Source organism: Canis lupus, chromosome 10, assembly GCF_011100685.1.
Source record: "Canis lupus familiaris isolate Mischka breed German Shepherd chromosome 10, alternate assembly UU_Cfam_GSD_1.0, whole genome shotgun sequence".
Taxonomy (NCBI): domain Eukaryota; kingdom Metazoa; phylum Chordata; class Mammalia; order Carnivora; family Canidae; genus Canis; species Canis lupus.
In genome coordinates, this window is record NC_049231.1 from 36,429,459 (window position 1) to 36,453,712 (window position 24,254).

At 39.7% G+C, this 24,254-nt stretch overlaps 1 protein-coding gene across 1 annotated transcript in view; it reads right to left on the minus strand.

The window, feature by feature from the left end:
- Window positions 1-5,524: 5,524 nt before the first annotated feature.
- GCC2 (GRIP and coiled-coil domain containing 2) overlaps window positions 5,525-24,254 on the minus strand; it is a 54,318-nt gene continuing 35,588 nt past the window's right edge. Inside the window, 7 exon segments of the mRNA XM_038550860.1 lie at window positions 5,525-7,210; window positions 13,588-13,789; window positions 15,582-15,721; window positions 17,296-17,490; window positions 18,882-19,099; window positions 22,552-22,728; window positions 24,053-24,174. Coding sequence (XP_038406788.1) covers window positions 7,140-7,210; window positions 13,588-13,789; window positions 15,582-15,721; window positions 17,296-17,490; window positions 18,882-19,099; window positions 22,552-22,728; window positions 24,053-24,174 — 1,125 coding nt within the window. The 3' untranslated portion in view covers window positions 5,525-7,139.

Here is a 24,254-nt window from a genome sequence, read left to right on the forward strand (position 1 = left end):
GGCCTGTTGTGCTGATTTTCAGGTGTGAGCACTTGGGGGAGCTGCTGTGCCCCCTGCCTGGTGCAGGGCTCAGTGGGGGTTGTTTACCCTGTGAGGCCCCAGGAGGAACAACCTCAGTGGCGGGGCCAGCCCTGGAGCCCTGGAGTCAGCCCCCGCAGTAGCTCCGGAGCTCTCCGTCTGCAGGGCCTGGAGGCTCCGGGGCGGGGCCGCTGATCTGCTCAGCTGGGGCAGAAGCGTCCTTGCTGTCCTGGGCCCTCCCGGCCTCTGCCTGTCCCGGGGGGAGGCCGGATCCTGGGCTGTGTCCCGGCGCCCTGTGCTCGGGGCCTGCGCTGTTGGATTCGCGCTCCCGCCCCGCAGCCCCCTCCCCGGAGCCGCCGCCCGAGCCCCCCCACCCCCGCCCAGCTGCTCCCGGGACCGCGCAGCCCCCTCCGCACGGAGCCTCTTCCTCTGCCCGAGCCCCTCCGAGCTGCTCCCGGGGCCGCGCAGCCCCCTCTGCGGAGCCGCCCCCGAGCCCCTCCGAGCTGCTCCGGGTCCCGCCGGTCCCCCGTGCGCGCTGCAGCCCTTAGGGAGCTCGGCGCACTCTCCTGGGCGCGCAGTTGCTCTGTTACTGCCCCAGGGAGCCCGAGGGCATCCCCGCCCTCCTGGGTCCTGCTCCAACTCCCCGCGAGCCCCTTTCCACCGGGAAGGTCGGTGCAGCTCCTGCTCCTCCGGGACGGGGCTCTCCTGTCCTGGGGACACTCGCCCCGGCCTCAGCCCGGCTCCTCGCGGGGCCCCTCCCCCTTGGAGGCCTTTGTTTCTTTACTTCTTTTTCCCCGTCTTCCTACCTTGATAGATGCGCGAACTCTTCTCACTGTAGCATTCCAGCTGGTCTCTCTTTAATTCTCAGGCCGAATTCATAGATTTTCAGGATGATTGGAAGGTTTTCTAGGTAATTTGGTGGGGACAGGTGACTTGGGGACCCTGCTCTTCCACCATCTTGCCCCTCCCCCCCAAGGGATTATTATTCAGCAGTAAGAGAATGAGCGCGGCTGCATGCTACAATGCAAAGGACCTTGAAAACATTATACCTGGGATGTCTGGGTGGCTCAGTGGTTGAGCATCTGCCTTTGGCTCAGGTTGTGATCCCGGGATCTGGGACGGAGTCCACCATCGGGCTCCCTGCATGGAGCCTGCTTCTCCCTCTGCCTGTGTCTCCGCCTCTCTCTGTGTGTCTCTTGAATAAAGAGGTAAAATCTTTAAAAAAACAAAACAAAACATAATGGCGGTGAAGGAAGTCAGTCACAGAAGACCGCTCCTATGATTCTATTTATATGAAAAGTGTACAACAGGCAGCTCGAGAGACAGAGGATTAGTGGCTGCCTAGGGTTGAGGAGGGCTAACGGGGGAGTGACTGCCAATGGGTAGGGAGTTTCTTTTTTTGGAGGTAATAAAAATTTCTAAACTCAGATTGTGGGGATTCTCTCACAACTCCGTGACTGTACTAAAACCATTGAATGGGGCAGCCTGGGTGGCTCAGCGGTTTAGCACTGCCTTCAGCCCAGGGCCTGATCCTGGAGACCCGGGATCCAGTCCCACCTCAGGCTTCCTGCATGGAGCCTGCTTCTCTCTCTGCCTCTGTCTCTCATGAATAAATAAAATCTTTACAAAAAAATTTAAAAGGAATAAAAAAATAGTTAAAAAAATAAAACCATTGAATGGTAAATGTTCAACAAGGGAACTTTATGGTGTGTAAATTATATGTTGACAAATATGTAAAAAGCAAAACAATGTATCAATAATGTCAGGAAGAAAAGATGTATGGTTATGGTGGGGATGGGAAGGAATGCATAGAATGAAGATGTTTGAGTAGATAAGAAAATAATCCCTAACTCCTTAATCCTCTTTCATTCCCACTCGCATCCCTTTACTCTTATTTAAAAATAATTCTTTTTAAACGGACACATTTTCAAAACTAAGCAAATTAAACATATTTCCTCAATATATTTTGTCAGTAATCATCTTTCCACTTCCAACATCTTTCAATAAGATTTTGCACATCAGCTACATTAAATAACCCACGAGCTCCATTTTCTTTCTTCTGAAGAATCCCTGTGGGAAGCCTCGGATCCTGGTCCTTCCTCTTCAAGCTCCAGGCACACTGGGAGCACTCACTCCTCAGCGCTCCCCGCACTCAATCTCCTCCTGGAGACTTCTCACTTCTGTTGTTCTCTCTCAGCATTCTGGAGCATGTTCTCTCAACACGAAAGGCTCAGGGGAAGGCATTTTTCCCCCTAATTTTTAAGGATCTGAAAAATGTATTTTCTCCCACTTACTTGAAAATTTGTTGCTTGTAGAATTTCAGGTTGCAAATCATTTTGCCTCAGAATTTTGAAGGAGTTTCTGCAAGGTCTTCTGGTGTGCTGTGTTGCTTTGTGAGATGTCTGATGCAATTTTCCTCCCCTTCCTGTGTATATGTGACTTTTTTCTCTTTGGCATATTTTTTTCTTTTGTCAATTTTGTTTTAACATTTAGCAATTATTACATTAGAATAACAAATTTCTTTCCGTGCATGCCATTTAACTGCTTCCAAAGAAAGATCTATTATCTCCTTTCTAAATTTCTGGGTTTGAACTTCTTGAGTCCACTTACAAGTGGATTTTTTAATGCAGTACAGAACTGGAAATTTATTTTTTTTCTTATTTTTTTAAATTGTAGTTGACAGAGTGTTATGTTAGTTTCAGGTATACAACATAGTGATTCAACATTTCTATACATTATGTAAAACTGGTGTGTGTAGTCACCATCTGTCACTAGAAACTTTTTTAGAGTTTTATTTGAGAAAGAGAGAGAGAGGTGCGGAGTGGCAGAGGGAGAGGGAGAGAGAAACTTTAGCAGTCTTCTGTCCAGAGTGCAGAGCTTGATGTGGGGCTCGATCCCATGACTCTGAGATCACAACCTGAACCAAAACCCAAGTTAGGACCTTCAACCAACTGTGCTATCCAGGCATCCCTGACACTAGAAACTTTTCAGGATCACTCTTTGTTCCAAAAAGTTATCAATATGCCTTTATTATACTGGATCTCTGTTAAGCCTTTTCTTTTAGATTCCTTAGTTTTGTAAACTTTTTTTGGTAATGTTTCTTTGAAACTTTTTTCTTCTATTTTCATATTTTCAGGGGCCAGAGACTCCCATTAAATTCTGAGCTTCTTAGATTAGAATCTTTTTCTTTTTAATAGTTGCTTTTTTTTGTTCAGTTCCTCCTTGTAAAGTTCCTTTGTAAAGTTCCTTGAATTTTAGTTTGAAGAGTTCGTTCTAGATTTTTATTTTTTAAAGATTTTATTTATTTGTTTATTCATGAGGGACACAAAGAGAGGGAGGCAGAGACAAAGGCAGAGGGAGAAGCAGGCTCTGTGCAGGGAGCCCGACGCGGGACTCGATCCCAGAACCCCGGGACCATGCCCTGAATGGAAGGCAGATGCTCAACCACTGAGCCACCCAGGTTCCCCACACTACATTTTTAATTGTTCATTTTCATTAACTAGCTGATCATATTCCATGAAATCCTGATTCTAGTTCTAGTTTGGGGCAGATTAGATTATAAAGTTTTAAAAACAAGAGGTGATTATAGGTACATGTGCAGGTAAATGTTACATTCACTTGCTGATTACTAAAATCACTTATTGGGATCCCTGGGTGGCTCAGCAGTTGAGTGCCTGCCTTTGGCCCTGGGCGTGATCCAGGGTCCCAGGATTGAATTCCACATGGGGCTCCCTATGGGGAGCCTACTTCTCCCTCTGCCTGTATCTCTGCCTCTCTCTCTGTGTCTCTCATGAATAAAATCTTTAAAAAATAAAATAAAATCGCTTATTCATTAAGCATATTTACTTAGCACTATGCCATGCACTGAAGGACAAAAGGGGGACAAAAAGAAAAGTGAACCGGTAAACCTCGTTGCAGGTTAAAGAAAAAAGATAGCATTAGAAAGGGGGAACTGATATTGGAGTGCACCTCTGTGCTGTGGTGGTGACGTCCACCTCTCGCAGATAGAGATAGGGGCTCAAATAGTCAAAAGCACAGCCTGAGTCAGTCAGTAGTGAAGTAGACATTCTGTCCAGGTCTGAGTGGAGTTTCTCCTCTCACCACTGCACTGTGTTCAGACACTTTAAAGTCACTCTCAAAGCACAGAAGTTTACTGAGGATGCAGGGACATAGTCTAGAACCCACTGAACCTGTCTCGGGCATTAGAATTAAAGCCCCTCCCCACCCCCACTTGTTACTTCTGCATGTCTGCTTAGCCTCCTGTGCTTTCTAGGTGGGCCTTCCCTGCTCCTTCTGGGCATTCCAGAGCTTCTGTCTTTACATATCACAATCCCAATTACACAGAGACTATAATTCAAGTGGACTTTAATCTACTTGGCTTGGGTTAGGGCTCTGTGTCTGGTTCAGTTGATTGCTTGCTCCTTGGTATGGTGGTGAGGCAAAAGTTGCCAGGATGAGGCAGGGACAGAGAGGATTGCTGTCATCTTCGATTCTAGAGAGGTACCACTATGTGGGTTCTGAGTGAGCCCACCCTGAAGGGAAGCCAGGGTGGTCACCTACATTATTGAAACTGAAATTCTATTTCTTCACCATATTTGATGTTCTATTCACATGCAGCTTTCTATTTTGTCCTTTAAAGTAACAATTTGAAGGCCACAACTTGATTCCACCTCCCTCCCCCATGTAATCACATTTTGAATGCAGGGGGAAAAGTCGTCTTCTGTGTCTGACCTATTATGTAGATAACCAAATACTTTTTAACACTCATGGGTAAAACTTAGCTCAAAGTCACTCGCAAAGTTGTATCAGGTTGTTTTCCTTAGTGTGCATTTATTTTGAAATAATAGTTGATTTTCAGATACTAAGTCAATATAGGATAGTCTTAGACCAAGTTGTGACCACTACATTCCAACTTAATCATACAGTAGGAGTTACTTTTTTAAGTGTGTCCTGCTATTCATTAAATACCAAACTGTATCTTTATTGGAAATTACACACTCCTCAATACTATATATTCCAGTGACATCACCAGCTAACAATACAGTGTTTAAAAAGAACACAAAATACCGCATGCCTTTAGTAAGGCTTTGCTTTTCCAGTAAGCAGTTCAGTTACACATCTGCCGAAGTTTGTTTAAAGGAATATAATTCTCAAAGTTTGCTGAAAGTAAATATAATTCTTGATCATATACTGTTTGGAGCATAAGCACAGTTCACTGTATACAAGAGATGCTTTACATCACAAAGGAGGCTGAACTTACGAGGTGCCCAAAGAAAGGCTGCCAGTGGCTCCCGGCTCCAGCTGGAAGGCAGAGGTCAGACATGGAAGCATTATGATCTACACGTCACATACCAAGAGGTCCATCTATGTTCTCTCAAGCACCTGATACCCTGGGTCCCAAGAGTCTAAAGACAGTAGTAAGGAAATGTACAATGGCAATTCACAGACTTTAACTCAAAAACTCCAAAGAGAAAATGCCTAACGGAAAAAAGAGTAGGCATAAAAATATGATATGCAGTTAAACATATTTAATAGAAATATTAAAATAATCATTACATTTCCTCGTGCTGAAACCATGAAAGAATATCACTTTGTAACCAAAGTAATAATTTTTATCATGCAAAAAGGTATTTTTATTATTAACATTCGTAAGTAGAGACGGTACTTCAAAACAAGTTTATACAGACTTCAAAAAGGTCTATCTAGACTTACAGTGAAATTTATTTAGATACTATTACACTGTATGCTGCTGGCATATGCATATTCACAGTTTGTAAAGTAAAAAAACTAAACTTTTAAAGTCAGCTCTGAAATGGATGCATTTTCATTAATACATTCACTAGTTAGGTCTGTTCTAAAACAGGAGGAAAACAGATATAGGAGATATTTTTTTAAAGAACAAACTCAACAATATCAGCAGCAAATTTCAGTTAAACTAAATTGGAAACGAAAGGAATGTTCTGAATAATGAATAACTAAGTACAAAGTTGGTTTACCAGCTGAGATTGAAAATCAGAGTATAAATTGGAAGGCTCAAGGAAACTTTACAGAGTATACTGTGTGGTGATTTTTTAATAAATAAATATTAAAAATAGAATTCTCAGATTTACGATTTAAGAACACAATTTTGATCTTGTCCATAAAATATATTCAGAGGCATCGAAGGCAGGTAACACCTTAAGACCTGTGAAAATGTGACTCTGACCTCTAAGGTGTCTTCCTGAAGTTCCTCGTGATGGAGAGTGTATGGAGCTGCTTGTCTGCTGAATCATGGGAAGCACCACTCTCATGTTAGATACAATGCTGAATGACACAGTCAATGTTCTGATAAGTTTTTATTGTAGGAGATGGGAAAGAATTCTCAAAACAGATTCATGGCTTAAAAGTAGATGAACCCTCTCAAGAGCCTGGAGAGATACCATGAAATCACCCCAAGGTAATGAGCTGGTCCCCTATGTTCATGTTCCATGTCACACCAGCCAACACTAGGGCTTCTAATAACATAGTGAGTTTTGAGTTATATATATTTTAGAGAAGAAAAAAATAGTTCATTTTACTAAATAAAATGTTAGTTTCATAATTAACTGCACATATTTGATTTATAATCCCTTAATAAACATGTCAATTTTATGAATAAAGCATTTTCCTTCATATTCTAATTAACAAATTTTCTTTAACAATTTATAATAATAATCTATCTGCACGTTTGCTCTTGCAATAAATAGTCCTGTAACATTATTTTCAAAACCTAAATTCCAGTTGTACTGTACCAAAATTTACTTCAAAATTCACAGTACTGCCTAGATACAGGCGGGTCCTGAGGCTCCACAGAGGGAAAGAGTGACTTTGTTCTTGGTGTTTTCATCTGGCAGCACGCTTGGGAGGTCACAGAGTTAAAGTGCTGTGGACTGGTATCAACACTTCAGGCTGCTGAAAAAGTACTTCATACTTTTACTTCAAGTGGAGACTTTTAAAATACATCTGACTTACATATGTACAAATACACATAGATGTGAATACATACACACACACTTTTGGACAAAAGAATGACAGCAATATACATGAAACTTTTTTGCCAAATGGATTCTATTTGGTTAATAAATAATGTTTTCCCATCAGTCTTATCGAAGTCCAGACCAACTATGCAGATAGGATGCCCATCCGGAGGAACGAGAAGCATTTTCTTCCTCACCTTTGAGGAGTTAAAAAAAAAAAAAAAAAAGCATTAATCTTCTCATACCATACTTTGACGTTACAAATCTGTTCTTGAACTTTCTGTATTTTTCTACATTAGATATCCAAAATAAAGTCCCCAGCACAGCTAAGTATTACTGACAATAAGGGGAATTTGTACATTCTTTTAAAACAGATGCTTTTGGGGCAGCCCAGGTGGCTCAGCGGTTTAGCACTGCCTTTGGCCCAGGGCAGAATCCTGAAGACCCGGGATCGAGTCCCACGTCGGGGTCCCTGCGTGGAGCCTGCTTCTCCCTCTGCCTGTGTCTCTGCCTCTCTCTCTGTCTCTAATGAATAAATAAAATCTTAAAAAATAAATTAAATAAAAGTAAAATAAAATAAAATAAGACAGAAGCTTTTACATAACTTAGAATCTAAACTCCATAGATGTGTGGTAAACCGCAAAACTAAACCAAGCCAAAAAACCCCGTTTTTAGTCATTTTGCTATCAGGTATATTGAGGTATAATTTACTTATAGTGCAATTCATCTTCTTTAGGTATAGCATCACCATCCTCAATTTTTGCCTTTTTCTAGAAAGCCATATAAATTGGATCACATCTTGTATCTTTTGAGCGTGCTTTCTTTCACTTTGCAGGATACATCTGAGACTTTTCCGTGTTCCTGTGGGTATCAGTAGTTCATTCCTTCTTACTGCTGAGTATGATTCCACTGTGTGGCTTTACCAGTTTGTTTTATTCATTTACCAGTGAAGGATATCTGCACTGTTTCTAGTTTTTCTAATTTAAAAGAAAGCTGCTATAAACTGTTGGACACTACATCTGAGACTAATGACCTGAGCTGAAGGCAGACACTTCATTGTCTGAGCCACCCAGGTGCCCCAAGATTCACCCTTTTAAATGTATAATTCAGTGGTTAGGTTTATGCAGTTTTTTCTTTGTGTGTGAACACAGGCTTTCATTTCTCTTGGATAAGTATCTCAGAGTGGGACAGTTGTTGTACAGTGAATATGTTTAACTTTATAAAAAATGCCAAACTTTTCTAAGTTGTATCACTTCGTTTTGAGTGTTCCAGTTTCTATCTTTTTTATGATCAATACAAACAAATCCTATCATAAAATTCAGAAAAATTCTGGGCTTCCAAGAAAATTTTAGACAAGGCCTCCTTTACTCTTTTCTTCTATTTGTATACAATATATATAATCTGAAAGTTTTACAACCCTAAAAAAAAGTAAAAATCTCATTACATGTCCTCTCCCTCCTCCTTTCCCTTCCTCAGATATGACCATTAAATTCAATATGCTCCTTTCCAGACACCCTTCTGCATTGTCAAGCATACATACGAATCACAAATGATCTCATGCAGAGAAGCACTTCCAAAATTTTAAACAGAGAACTTCCTATAGTTTACAAACCATTTTCATTTCTTTTTCTGTTCACTGGTTTTATCCATGTATTAGTTATGAACTGCTGTGTAACAAACTACTGCAAGCTTATCAGCTTAAACAGCATACATCATCTCAGTTTCTATAGGCCAGGAGACCAGGCCAGGAGGGCTTAGCCAGATCCTCAGGCCACCCGCAGGTTGCATCCAAGGTGTTGGCCCACAATGGGTCTCATCCGAAGAACTGACTGGAGAAGTATCTGCTTCCAAGTTCACGTGGTATGTGGCAGAATTTAGTGCCTCAAGGGCTCATGGACCCACAGGGTCAGTTCCTTGCCACGTGGCCTTTTTTTCCCCTAAGATTTTACTTATTTATTTCAGAGACAGAGAGCGTGAGCCCCAGAGAGGGAGGAGGGCTGGAGGGAGAGAGCGAAGCAGGTTCTCCACAGAGCAGGGAGCATGATGCAGGGCTGGATCCCAGGGGTCCTGGGATGCTTAATTGACTGACCCACCCAGGCGGCCCCACATTGGCCTCTTTAATAATGTCAGCCTGTGAGTGAGTGGAGAAGGCAGAGTCTGCTGATGAGACAGAAGTCAAAATCTAACCTAATCGTGGAGTGACACCCTGTCACCTGTGCTGTATTCTACTGGTTAGAAACAAGTCACTAGGCCAGCCTAATGGCCACTTAAGGCAAGAAGGTTACATAAAAGTGTGAATGCCCGGAAGGCACTGTTGTGGCAAAAGACTTTTTAGAAGTTAGTCTTCCCACAGTCTGCATGGTGAAGAGCTTCTAGAAAGCCAGGGGAAATGATATTGTTAAGCGATGGAAAACTGGGCACTGACTTTGTGTTCTCCCATCAGAGGAGGCAGTGGCCTTGCTCCCCAGAATGATGAAAGCCAGGTACCTGCATTTCCTAAACAAAATGCACAGATCGCTGTGTGTTCATCTGGAAGGAATGGTGCACTTAGAGAAGTCTTGTGACACAACAAAAATTCAGCCGTATCTCAGATCTGGCAGGACTCGGCCCTGTGCAATGTCCTGGCAGCTGTTCATGTCCTCAGGTAAATAGGGACCACAGACAGGCTGAGATAGTGTGCATTTGTGCTCCTGCCCTGAGTAATTGCTCTTTTCTGATAAGATTCTAAGTTCTTTGCAAACCAAATCAGACACTAAGAGTGAGTATGAGTGTGTTCTCTTCCTGTCAGTCTGGAGATGATCAAAAGCTTGATAGTCTTTGCCTTTGTCCTACTGAAATTGTTGGGCCTTTTTCCTCCCTTTTTTCCCCCTTAATTGAGGTAAAATTGGTATATAACCTTCTATTAGGCTTCAGGTCTTTTTCCTCTTTATTTACTTCTACAGAGTATGAGACACTGGTAATACTGTATAGTAAGTAACAATACACAGCTCTGTAAATTATAACCTTGTTGGGGAGCAAAGAAAGATGGAGAGAACCAACTTTCAGTTCTTACTTGAGCAGCAGAGTTGAGATTCCAATCTTGCAAAGAGAAGCACCACATGCCTGCATTATTTAGGGCGTGAACCCTGCTCACCTCAAATTGTGTCTGAAGAAGACAACATCAGAGACTGTAAATGGTCTTTTGTCTTTAAGGCCTTGGTAGAGAAATGTCCTTTGGTCTGGCTGGTGAGGCCCAGGACCCTTAACCATAGCATGGTGACAAGTTTCCTGTTCATGACATTCCTTCCTGCATCTCAGACCTTTCACTTAGGTTTTCCTTATACATGAAGTACATTACATTGCTGAACATTTCCAAGGGAGGCAAATTCTTAAAGATTCCATTGGAAAAGATCTTGAAAAATACTTAAGGTTGAGTTATTCCTTACAGCACGCTAAAGACAGAACTTCACCAATGCTGCTGAGAAGTCCACTGTGAGCCAATCACTCCTTTAAAGGTGATGAGGCAATGGGTCTTCTTTTATGATTTTTCTCTGGCCTTTTTTGGCAGAAGTTTCACTTTTATGTGAAGAGGCAGACTTCCTTTTATTTATCCTACTTGAAATTGTATGGAGATTTTTTTCAAATGCGTGGATAGATGTCCTTCAACTCTGAAAAATTTTCATTCTTTTCAAATACTGTTTCTACCTCATTCTTTCCTCTCCTCTCCTTCTAGAACTTTATTAAATATATGTTAGTTGTCTTCATTCTATCCTCTATTACCCACTCTCTGGGAAGAGTTTTCTTCCATTAATTCCTTTGTTTCTCTATGCTGAATTCTTTTTTTTTTTTAATTTTATTTATTTATTCATGAGAGACACAGAGAGAAAGAGGCAGAGACACAGAAGCAGGCTCCCTGTGGGGAGCTTAATGCAGGACTCGATTCCAGGACCCTAGGATCATGACCTTTGGCTCAGACACACAACCACTGAGCCACCCAGGTGCCCCTCTCCATGCTGAATTCTAAGTAATTTCTTCTGACCTATCTTTCAGTTCAGTAATTCTCACTTAAGCCATATCTCTATCTGCTACAAGACCATAACCCTTTTAATTCAACTTTTTTTATAAGTCTTCTTTTGTTTGCTCACATAGATAAAAGAAGTGAGTAACTTTTCAAAGGTACATTAGTTTACGTTTAATAAGGGTGGCGGCGGGGGGGTGGGGAGGGTGTCCTTCCTATACACTTAAAGGACTTAGCAAAAAACCTATCTCAGAGTTCTGGGTTTCTAATGAACTTCTTATATGCCCCCTATGGGATGATCAATGATATCTGTGTTACTAGGACTCTTAGGTTAGTCTCTTTGAGATCTTTTAATTAACATATCCTCAACTTACACGAGCCTCTTGAGTGTTAATAACACCTATATTACATTAAACATGCTGGGTTTTTAGAAAGACTATTAGATATGCTAAATATTTTGAGATCGTATCATTTAAGTATGTTTTAATTAAAAATACACATATCCAGGGATGCCTGGGTGGCTCAGTGGTTAAGAGTCTGCCTTCAGCTCAGGGCGTAATCCTGTAGTCCCAGATTGAGTCCCACACTGGGGCTCCCTGCAGGGAGTCTGTTTCTCCCTCTGCCTGTCTCTGCCTCTCTCTGTGTCTCTCATGAATAAATAAAAAAAATCTTAAAAAAGAAAAATACACATATCCAGGGACACCTTGGTGGCTCAGTGGTTGAGCATCTGCATTCAGCTCAGGTTGTGATCCCGGGATCCTGGGATTGAGTCCCGCACTGGGCTCCCCACAGGGAGCCTGTTTCTCCCTCTGCCTGTATCTCTGCCTCTCTATCTCTCATGAATAAATAAATAAATTCTTTAAAAAAAATACACATATTCCTTCCTAAAGTCCTGGTTAATTTTACAATGAAAAAAATAGTTTTAGCTTTGGCAGAATAAACAAAAAATTAATATATAAAATCAAATATGTAGGGTGCCTGGGTAGTTAAGCATCTACCTTCTGCTCAGGTCATATCTCAGGGTCCTGGGATAGAGCCCTGAGTCAGGTTCTGCATTCAGCAAGGAGTCTGCCTGTCTCTTTCCTCCTGCTCCTCCCCCTGTCAGTGCTCTCTCCCTCTCCCTCTCCCCACCTTCTCTCTCAAATAAACAAAATCTTAAAAAAAAAAAAAAAAAAGGCAACACGACGTTAACCAGTCAAAAGTGGGACAACTAAACATTCTGGGCTTACTGATGTGATGTCTCAGAAAGCATAAAACACTACCTATGAGGGATTTTTGTTTCCCATTCTGTCCAACTGCACCTGGATCTAAAAAGACTTCTGATTTCCTATTTATAGGAAACAATGGAACAACTTAAATGCTATCTCTCAAAGGGCCAAATCCAGAACTGTGTTTCTGTGGGACAAATGACCAGTTCCTTCAACTACTGATTGACATATTACAAAAATGAGCATGGAAATTGAAATGCTATAGCTAGCAAAACAAAACAGAGCTTAAGGGACATGAGCCAAATGCAGTGTGTGAGCCCTATTAGGGTGCTGTACAAAGACATCTGCGATAATGGGACACTGAGTGTGAACTGGTGCAGATGGCAGAGGAGTCTAATATACAGTGACGCATTTGCTGGGGAAATCATATGATGTGTGGGATTGGCTTTAGAATCTCTAGCTCTGCTCTTCCCCTGTCAAAAGAAGTCTGAGACCATGAAGACTGTTACAGATGAGTGAGAACTACAAGGGCGGAGACCACATTCTGCCTGTATGCTTGAAAAGGTCAATAATAACATTTTAAACTAACAAAAATGAAACCATGATCCTTAAGATGTAGTCTGAAATCAGGTAACAACCACAGTTGTATGTGAATCATTTTAAAGGAGTTTATGGGGCAGCTCTGGTGGCTCAGCGGTTTAGCGCCTCCTTTGGCCCAGGGCATGATCCTGGAGACCCGGGATCGAGTCCCACATCGGGCTCCCTGCATGGAGCCTGCTTCTTCCTCTGCCTGTGTCTCTGCCTCTCTCTCTGTGTCTCTCATGAATAAATAAATAAAATCCTAAAAAAAAATAAAGGAGTTTATGAAATCACAGTATTAAATCTATTTGCCACAAAAATCTAAGCTCCAAACAGGAGAGCTTTAAAGCTGCGTCTGCCTTGCGAAATGGGATTGTTGGGTATGATATAGACCAACGGTTGGGCAGAAGGGGTGAAGGCGAAGGTAGGGAAGGAGGAGAGTAAGCCAATACACCTTAAACAATTATGATATAAAATAAAAACCACATTCTTTGATACAATTCAATGCTAGAATTAAAAGCCTAATTTTCAAAGATCTAACTACAGTATTGTATTTTGATTCATCTTAAAATTTATTATGTACTATAATTGCCCTAAAGTGTTAAAATGTTAGCTTTTCAAATCTAGTTTCAGGTTACATGTATGACAGAACTCACCCAAATGAACAAAATTTAAATGTTTTAAGTCACAATGTCACGCAAAAGAATGTAAGCACACAAAGTCTCAACCACAAGGCCAACACTTAATGTAAGCTATGAAACAGGAGTTCCAATAATTTCCTTTCACCTACCTTGAGCAATTGCAGCCAGTTTTCCCTTTTCCTCAGGACTGAGCTGCAACATTGTATCTATAACAGGAAGGAGTCTCTCTTTCTCACTACCTGGCTTCAAGAAAATGAACTGTAGCAAGACATTCTTCAAGTATTCCAGGTTTGCTACAGACTTTTCTCGTTCCTGATTTCTTTCCAGTCTCCTTATTTCATTTTTGAGGAGCTAATGTTGGAGAAATGAGTTGAAAATGAGTTTTAGGACCTTCAGGTTAATCATCGCAGACTGAACACATGTACTCTTCCTTCTCTTCCCCTTGAAAAGGTGACTAGAAAGTCCCCATTGACTAGACTTGGACAGTCACTGATTAGACTCTAGTCAATGATTAGAAAGGAGAGATTAGGAGAGAAGAAAAAAATAGATGAGAAATAAAGAAATTCCTACAAGATGGGAAGCAGATAAAGTGGAAGAGACTCAGCCCAGTGGCTCACAAGTACTACTGACAAGATGACAGAATAGGTCCCGCAGAAACACCAATAAGCTCCTGCCTCAAAGTACAGAGAAGCACGGGAACTAGGATTGAAAACATGACTGGCGTCAAGTCTACAGAGGTTGGTACCATGATGCTCCCTTCACCTCCTGTTCTCTACAGAAAGTAAACCAGTGGGCTCAGGGCTGTGGGCTAAGTAACACAGTGTAAAGGGGGCAAGCACAGCTTGAAATCAGGACCAAAGTAAACACCTACATCCACCACAAACCCCTTCCCTGCTGCCCTGCTTATAGGCGGCAGGTAGTTATGGCATCCACTGGGAAGTCATGTTTACAGGATGAACAGTATTTCACCAAAACAAAAGCCATGACAGAGTGAAAGTTCAGGAATGTAAGAAAACCTAACACTACCAGAGAAATGGGGCAACATATGATATGCAAAAGATGGTAGAATGCTAAAGTGTTTGAGGAAGATTTCTGGGTTGAAACAAACAAAAATAGTTGTATTTCATCATTTAGGTTAGTTCAGAAAAGTTAACCAACTCTGTCCTAAAACCTATAGTCATTTTAAAAAGTGACAACCAGGTCTAAGAAACCATTCAAGAATGTAATTTTGTGGAAATATAACATTTGAATAGTCACTTAATTCACTGGGCTAGTTAACAGCTTGTTAGATGGGACAATGTTAGGAAAATGTCATTTTATACACATGCATATTAAAATATTTAGAGGGGAATGTCATAATATATACAATTTACTATGAATAACTGAGTAACTCAGCATTAAAAAATTAATTTATTAACAAGGAGAACTGAGGCCCTGCACAGAGGGAGGATAGTCTATTTGGAGAAGCATTTAGAGGGCAGAGAAGCATGTGCTTTCCAGACAGACATGAGCTGGAACGTTGCTCTACCATTTATCAGCTTCAATCATTCTCTTACCAGGGATTTTGACGGTTAAATACAATGATACATGTAAAGCCCAGTACCTGGTTCACGAGAACTGAATAGGTAGTAGGACTATATTTGGAGAAATGATTTAGCTGTGAGCCAGGGCAGATTGTTTAACTCTCAACTGCTCCACAATTTGCCTGTTGCCTTGTTCCTACTGTCACCTTTAAATAGGAAGGCTTCCTGTGCTACTTTACTATCTCCACTCACAATCTGTGATAAAAAGTTTAATGCTATAAACATCAGCTGAACGATCTAATGAGAAGCGTCCATGGTTTATCTTTAGAATTTAAGGGCCCAGACCCATTTAATTTTTCCATAATCATATGTGGAACAATGACTTATGAACCTATTCTAATCCATTTCTAAATCTATTTTATTTTAGTTTCTTAGGAAAAAAACAGGAATTTAATTAGTTTTTATGCAACATATATCAAAGCAATTAATATTTCTCAGTTTCAGAAATGTAGTATCATAAAGAATCAAGATGTGATGGATGTATTTCATCTGGAGAGTAGAGGTCAAGAAAACTGACCTGTTGCAGAGAATATTTTCTGGGTGGTAGTATTTGAACTTACCTTAATTTGCTCCATAAGGATTGCATTAGTTGCTTCTGTTTCCCGAAGCAGGCCGTTTAAGTGATCAGCACTTTTTGTGGTGGAACTGAGCTTTTGAACCAATTCTTCTTTGGTAAGTTCAGCATGCCATAGAGGAGGCTCTGCAAGATGTTGTTCAAATACTTAATTTTCAAAATTAGAGATTATAGATGAAGATTCTAAGTAAGAAATATATCTAAGCATAGATATTTTACTCTGCAATGTAACTCAGGTCCACTCTCTGCCATTCTTCTACTCAACATATCTCAATCAAAAGGTTGTCGAACATAACACAAATAGGGCAGAATCTCTGCTGTAAAGCATGTAATCTAATAGAATTCAAGCTCTATAAGCCCCAATTCTAGAATTTGTTTGTTCTGTTTCTAGATTGTTCCTATCAGTTTTCCTACTCACACTCCTCTATGTCCTAAGAGTTTATGTCATTTACTTATAAACAAGGGGAGTAATAACATTTGCCAATCATTTATATTACGGATGCTCGTAAGAATTTTGTATGAGGGATGCCTGGGTGGCTCAGATGTTGAGTGTCTGCTTTTGGCTCAGGGCGTGATCCTGGAGTCCCAGATCGAGTCCCACATTGGACTCCCCACATGGAACCTGCTTCTCCCTCTGCCTGTGTCTCTGCCTCTCTCTCTGTGTCTCATGAATAAATAAAATCTTAAAAAAAAAAAGATTTTTGTATGAGGTGGGTAAGGATTATTATTCAAATTCTGTAGACGAGAGAAAAGGCTCAGAGTTGACAAATAATTTTGGCAAAAATCACAAAGCCAGATGTGATTCTGGAGCCCACTCATGGTGCCTCCATGGCGTCAGTACTAACCCTGTCTGGCAGGATTGCAGTTTCCACCCACACCACGATTAGTGACCACAGCCACAAAAAGTCCTTACTCTAGATCCTGAAACTTCAGGAAGAGGGCAGAGACCCCCTGAATTATGAACATTCATGGCAGGTTAAGACTAACATATACTGAAGCTTTACTATATTTAATAAATTCAGCGCTAACACACTTCACCCAGAGGAGTAAATGAAAGGTGTCAGCTTCTTAGAAGGGTGAGAGAATAGTTCATCCTACTTTTTGATACCACTAGGACTCCAGTCATCCATTTCTGGCTCAAGCTTGGCACAGAACCAGCTCTTTTCTTTTCTTTTTTTTTTTCTTTTCTTTTTTCTCTTCTTTTCTTTTCTTTCTTTCTTTTTTTCTTTCTTTCTTTCTTCTTTCTTTCTTTCTCTTTCTTTTCCTTCCTTCCTTTCTTCTTTCTTTCTTTCTTTCTTTCTTTTCTATCTATCTATTTATCAATCTATCATCCATCTATCTAATTAATTAATTAAAAAGATTTATTTATTTGACAGGGAGAATGTGAGGGAGCAAAGCAGTAGGAATGGTAGGTAAAGAGAGAGGGAGAAGCAGGCTCCCCGCAGAGCAGGGAGCCCAATGCAGGGCTCAATCTCAGGATCCTGATTTCATGACTTGAGCCAAAGGCAGAGATCAACCAGCTGAGCCACGGAACACCCTGCATTTTATTTTTAAAAATCCAACTGTTTCATTCTGTAGGAGAATTTTCCATGTAGGGTGGAACACTGAAGAAATTTTCTTAGAGTAGCTCAAAGAAAGCATATATAACTTAGAGTTAGGATTTATTAGACAAGAAACAGAGCTAAGTAGGAAAAACATACCCAGTTTAGTTTCAGGAGAATTAAGCAGCTGTTCTAATGACTGTGTGTGAGTGCCAGAGGAAGATACAGATTCCGTGTCAGTTGTCTCCATTCCTTCTCCCTCCTCCCGGGTTACAGCATACATGTCCAGAAGAGGCAGATCTGTGCTTCTCCTTTCTCGAAGGTTCTTTAAAGGCTGGTGAGAAGCAGCTGGGCCTATTAATTGTTTTTTTAAAGGAAGTGTGAAATTGTTCAAAATCATGGACTCTCTGTATTCAGAGATACACAATGAAATTTAAGTCATCAAAGAGTAATCAAATGGTAATGACAGGGAATCTAAATAACTAGAAGACAAAATAAATGGGATGCATAAAGAATTTTTAAGTCTACCCTAAAAATTTAGTTATTAACTTTTAACCGTTTATGTCATTTCAACAAAAGCTATAAATTATTTGCTACCATCTATATACTATAATAGAAGAGGGCTATACTGTTGCAAAATACTAGCAGAAATTCTAATACTAGACTCTATTTTTGAAGATTATGTATTGCAGAGAGCTGTGTCCTTTCTGACACAATATGCATGCTGAACTCTGCTGAGCACATGTTCTTGTTCATCTCTACCTTATACCTTCACCTCTGCTGGTTCCTACCATTGCCCCCTCACATCTTCGGTGTTCAGCCAAGAAAAGCTTAGAACCCAGGGCAGGGAACTAATCTATTATACTCCCCCAGCCAGGCTTTCCTGCTTGCTGATAGTGAACACTTGCATGGAACTCCAAGATTTTTAAGGCATATTGCTTTATTAATCCTGAGAAACCTGAAGGTCAGAAATTAAATGACTTTGCCCAAGACGTCATAGCAGGGGTAGGGACCAGAATTCTAACCGATATCTTTTAACTCCCAATTTCATTATTTTCCATTCCATGATGTTGTCTCCTCATTTCTCTCAGACCTTAGCCTCCAGCTGCCTATGTTGAAGCACTTGCCAAGATTTCTGATATTGGGCCAATTGCTTATTCCACTGCTGATTCCTAGATCACAATCTTTGGTGTGACAATGTTTCTTCCTTTGATGACTTTTGGCATAGGCTGAATTTCTTACAGCTGGCTTTGGACCATGATGAATGACCCATCACTGCCAATGTCCTGGTGACATTTTTCAAGCTAAGTGGTATTAAGCATAAAGTTGATACTTAATGCTAAAATGTAGTAATAAGTAGCCTCATCTTGTCTGGCATATTCCCATCTCTTTCAGGGAGCAGAATAGAAGAGATAGGTGCAGCTGAACTAAATCTCCAACTAAGAAATATTAAAGGTAAGAAGCTGTATTAACCAATCAATCCTAAAATTCAGTGGGACTTGGGGTGTTTCTAAGCTTCTCACTCTAATATTCCTAAGTACAAAATAGATATGTATAATCAAAAAGGGTTCAAATGGTTCAAATATCTTTTCAGCAAGCAAATCCAAAATTCATTAATCACAAAATTGGCACTGATTGTCACCTAGTAAATTTTCTTTTTTCTTATGAATTTGTGAAGAATATATTTAAGTGATATAACTATGCAAGAACACAAACGACTGAGGTTCTCATACACATACACATACTTCTTGTGGCTGGTTCACTCTTAAGCTGGAAAAGCTGAGCTTCCACCTTGGAGAGCTGCTGCTGTAAGGTTTCCATTGTCTTTCTGTGCTCTTCCTGCAAATGGCGTACTTGATCGCGGAAGCGGCTGTGAAGGACCTCGTTCTGGGACGTCAGTTGGCTCACAGTCTGTGCATGTTCAGACTTCAGCGTCATATTCTCTGATTGTATTGAACACAACCTGAAGGATGAGAGGAACTTATTTCATAGGAAATCTTTCAATCTGACATGCTGACTCAGCTTTTCTCAGCTGGGTTCTACTTGATAATTAGCCTTGAGACATCTACTAAATGTGTGAATTAACTGCTAAGCATACAAAATGGTACAAGTTGTGTTAACCATCTGGGGATTGGCTGTCATCTAGTTCAAATCATCTCTGTGTTCTGTAGTTCCAATCAGGAGCCTTGGTTGAGTAACTGCTACAATGGTTCAGATGAGAAATTCCTTCATTACTTATCAAAAAATAGGGCTGAATTTAGAGCAATGTATAATTATACTTTAAATTAGTCCCCTTTTCAGGTTATCTTATGTGGGAACTCATATAAACACAGGATTACTGTATTTTTTCTTTATTACCTTGAAAACAGGAAAAAAAATTACTTTCTTTTGATTCATAAATAAAGCCTTAAGGAAAGCCTTAAAGAAAGTTTTCTGAATAACTTTTGAGCCAAATAACATAAAACTCTGAAACACAAAGGCTTGGTTTACCCCAGCTGTTTTCGAATCTCACGGTGCACCAGAATCATTGGATCCCTTGTTTTTTTTTTGTTTTTTTTAATTTTTTATTTATTTATGATAGTCACACAGAGAGAGAGAGAGAGAGAGAGAGAGAGAGGCAGAGACATAGGCAGAGGGAGAAGCAGGCTCCATGCACCGGGAGCCCGACGTGGGATTCGATCCCGGGTCTCCAGGATCGCGCCCTGGGCCAAAGGCAGGCGCCAAACCACTGCGCCACCCAAGGATCCCCCATTGGATACCTCGTTAAAAATACAGACGTTAAAAAAAAAAAAACCAGACATTTAGTTTTCATCCCAGAGCCACTGAATCAGAATGTCCTAGAAATCACCTACTTTTAGCAGTTCTCTATGCGATTTTTAGCCTGGTGTTAGCCAATGCAACTATAATTTGGGAACCACTATTATTAATGGTTCAATTGTAGTCTTGATGTTTTATGTTTGGCTTTGGTAAAAAAAAAAAAAAAAAAAAAAAAAAGTTTTCTTTTTAAGCCAGGGAGCCACAGTACAAGTACTCTCATAAAAATTCAAACAATAGGGATCCCTGGGTGGCGCAGCGGTTTGGCGCCTGCCTTTGGCCCAGGGCGCGATCCTGGAGATCCGGGATCGAATCCCATGTCAGGCTCCCGGTGCATGGAGCCTGCTTCTCCCTCTGCCTGTGTCTCTGCCTCTCTCTCTCTCACTGTGTGCCTATCATGAATAAATAAAAAATTTAAAAAAAAAAAAAAAAAAAAAAAAAAAAAAAAAATTCAAACAATATGGAACCAATTATAGAAAAAATTGAGAGCCCTCTTATTCACTCCCACCCCCTGTAGTGTAAAAATCCCAGCTCTAGGAACAGACATTGTTAGTGGCTTAGCAAGTAACATTCCAAGATCTTTTTTCGTATGTACAGATATGAACACCATATAATTTTTTATTTTTATTTTTTTTCCATATAAGGTTTTAAAACAAGATTTAGTGGCTAAAGGGTGATATATAATAAAAACACCGTATGTTTCAGAAAAGGTTTCTTAAGTGCCAAGTTCATATTGATCAATGAATTCAGAAAATGCTAGTGTATATGTTATCCCTCAAATCTGCATTTTTCTGTGAGCATTTTTTCTCTCTCTCTCTTTTATAAGATTTTATTTATCCATGAGAGACACAGAGACACAGGCAGAGGGAGAAGCAGGATCCCTGCAGGGAGCCCGACCTGGAACTTGATCCCGGGACCCTAGGCTCATGCCCTGGGCTGAAGGCAGATGCTTAACTGCTGAACCACCCAGGTGTCCCTTGAGCATTTTGTTCAAACACTACTATGAAAATAAAGGAAGAACCATCAGCAGTCACAACAGCAATTTTCTAAGGAAGATAATGGCTACATTATAGAGATAGGGGAAGGTTGGTAGTTTGTAGGGGTCTCAGTGACACATTTGACTTTATCTACTTAAGAGCTAGAAGCTTGACCCCCAACCTGGACCTGGAATGACTATGCTGATGGAAGTTTACTACCTGTCTCAGCTGTTACTGGGGTGTTTATATAGCTGGATCCTCTGGACAATGTAGGTATTAGCTGGTCAGCTTAATTATTCCTCTTGAGCCATTTTTACAATCTCATACAGAGAAAGTATGAATATTAAGATGTTTTAAAAAGAAAAGAATTTCTAAAGATAAGGCTATTCATATTGGGGCATAGACAGTAGCAGCATTATTCTTAATACTTCTGAAAAAGAGGGATAAGACTTCTAAAGATATCTCAAAATACTATTAAGTTTCTAGCACTTAGAGGAACGACTGGCACATAGTAGGTGCCAAAAAAATAGTTACTGAACTATAGAGGCAACACTTGCACTTTATTCATGTTAGCAATATAATTTGCAGTAACTTTTCTAGAATAAAGAATAAATGTGGGAAATTTCTGATGTAAATAGCAAGCATCACTGTATTTCAGCTAATCTTCCAATGAAACCTGGGGATAGGTAGCTAGAAAATTGGTAGATCTTCCCTGAAACTTCTGATTCACATGATTAACATATATAAATTATGTTATTAAAAGATTAGAAAGTCAAAATGAAGCTTTCAAGATTACCATAGATTAGGTATGTATTAAAAGCATACCTGAGATATGTAAAATATTCCAACACCCTTGATGCTCAATGAAGAGCTCTTTTCCTCAGTTTAAGGTACAACAGCTATTACCACTCAATTTCTTTATTACAGGAATTCAAAGTTCCTTGTTCACAATAATCTACTCCTCCTGCCAACACCACTGAGGTCTATTTAGAGTACTGATTAACAAAGGGTAATAATATGACAAGTTGAAGACAGTTGCAAAGGTAAGCTCCATATTCTTGTTCAGTTAGCAGCTGTCTGAATGCTTTCCTCTAGAGAAAAAGAAAAATGCTTGTAATTTGACACCTGAGTTGAAAAGTGGATTTTTTAAAGAAACATTCTGGCCATGAAGGCCAAAGGAAAAACAGATTGCTGGATGAACAGATAAAATTAACTGTTCTTAAAAAAGTGAAGGTTAAAACCAATCAAAAGGGGCTTTAACATAGAAAAACAAAGTTACCAAGCCTCTAAAAATATCTATTTCTTCTTTCTTTTTAAAAGATTTTATTTATATATTTTTGAGAATAAGAGAGAGAGAGAGAGAGCGCGAGAGAGAGCACATGCACAAGCAGGAGGTGGGCAGAAATAGAGGCAGAGTCTAGAGAATCCCAGAGGCTCAATCTCATGACCTGAGCCGAAATCAAGAGTTGGATGCTTAACTGACTGAGGCACCCAGGTACCCCTAGAAATATCTATTCCTTATTTTCAATTTGTATTTATCCCAAGGAGCAACTCATTAGGAGTTCCAACCAAGAAAAACTTTGCTGCTCAGCACAAACACAGTTAGTACTGCTCGCAACCTTACTTTTCCCGGAGTTCTGCCTCTTTGGACACAGTTTCCTGCAGCATCTTGTTATGCCTTTCTAGCAGAGTATCATGTTCAGACTGTAATGTCTGAAGTTCAGATACACTGATCTGTAAGTTATTTTGGGTGTCCTGTAATTTGATTTTCAGTTGATCAATCAGCATTTCCAGGTGTTCTCTAAAAGAGAAACAGTTTTACAAAAAGTTTTAAAAGAGGTAAACCTGATTTCGTAGTTTCAAATACATTTTATTTTAATCATTTCATCTTTTAATGTCATACACTTGCCATTATTATAGACAATTCTAATGGAAATCTAGTAATTGGAAGAATTCAGAGACCAGGGATAAGTATAATACAGAAGACCTTACTCAGATTTTATATCTTAGCCACTGCAGATTTTCAAAAAAATCTCTGAACTTGTAAATTTCATACTCAAACAGGAGAAGAGACTATTAAGTGCATCAAAACAGCCTATTTTGTTATAGTGTTATGCTTTTAGTTAATGTAAAAAAAATCACAGTTCTAAGCTAACCATTATGAGAATGGTATGAACAACAGAATGTCTCAACTGATTCAATAGTTTCTTTTTTTAGAAAAAAATATACATATAAGAAAATAGAAGGAATGCAAAACATTTACATTAAAATAATTTCAATCCAAAATTCCAGCATGATAAAAAAGGCTCTTGTCAATACTGACATTGTCATATTAAAGGCTTCAATATTCAATTTCTGCTTTGAAATTTGAAGGTGAGCTAACAGACAAATTATCTCATTTTTCAGTCTACACTTCCCATATTTAACAGATACTTAAATAAAAAGTAACACAAGTATAAACATACAAACATTGCAGGATATTTAGTCCTACTTAGAACAGTAAGAGGTAGATGTAAAATTACTTTGAATACCGAACCTAAAACAAAACACACAGGCTATAGAATGCCCCATTTCATATTCCTAGTATATTTTTGAATAATTTACAAAAATGATCTGTATGCTAGTTTTAAAGATGCACTAAATAATATACTACTGAAACAAATAATTGATATGATAAATTTAAGAAGAAACATTTAATTCTAGGCTAGAATTTAGTATTGAATTTAAAACTTTTTGAAAGACAAAATGTTTTAAAGCAATTCTATTTAGCCTAATTAATGGTGGGTATAACAAGGAAGCATTTTTATTCTATTTCTAAATTTTCAAAATTGGAAAAACTAATCATAATGTAACTTTAATGTTTGTATTTCTACTCTGACCAGTTCCTGCTACAACAAGATGACACTACTTAGCCTATCTCCTGGTTTTACTGCTTAAATCACACAGTCTTATGAGTTTGTAACCTTCATAGTGATGCTTCCCTGTTGCTACCTGGAGATAGAGTGAAGTCAAAAAACTCTGCTCTCATTACACGTAAAATTCCACAAATTGAATCAAAGCAGAATTTACAACCTACTTGATGGAAAGGGGGAAACCCTGCATGTTCATTTTAATTTATACTTTACCTTTCTTGTTTAGCTCCCTCGGTTTCAGTCTGAGACACAGATTTATTTTTCTGTTGTTTCAGAACATTGTGAACTCGGACTTTGTAGCTCTCAAATTCAGAGGTTATAGCAGCTTGTTCTGCCTATGACATTCAAAAGAGAGAGAATAATTTTTCTACTGCATTTTCTATTGTAACATAATCCTATTTCCTTTTAATGACTT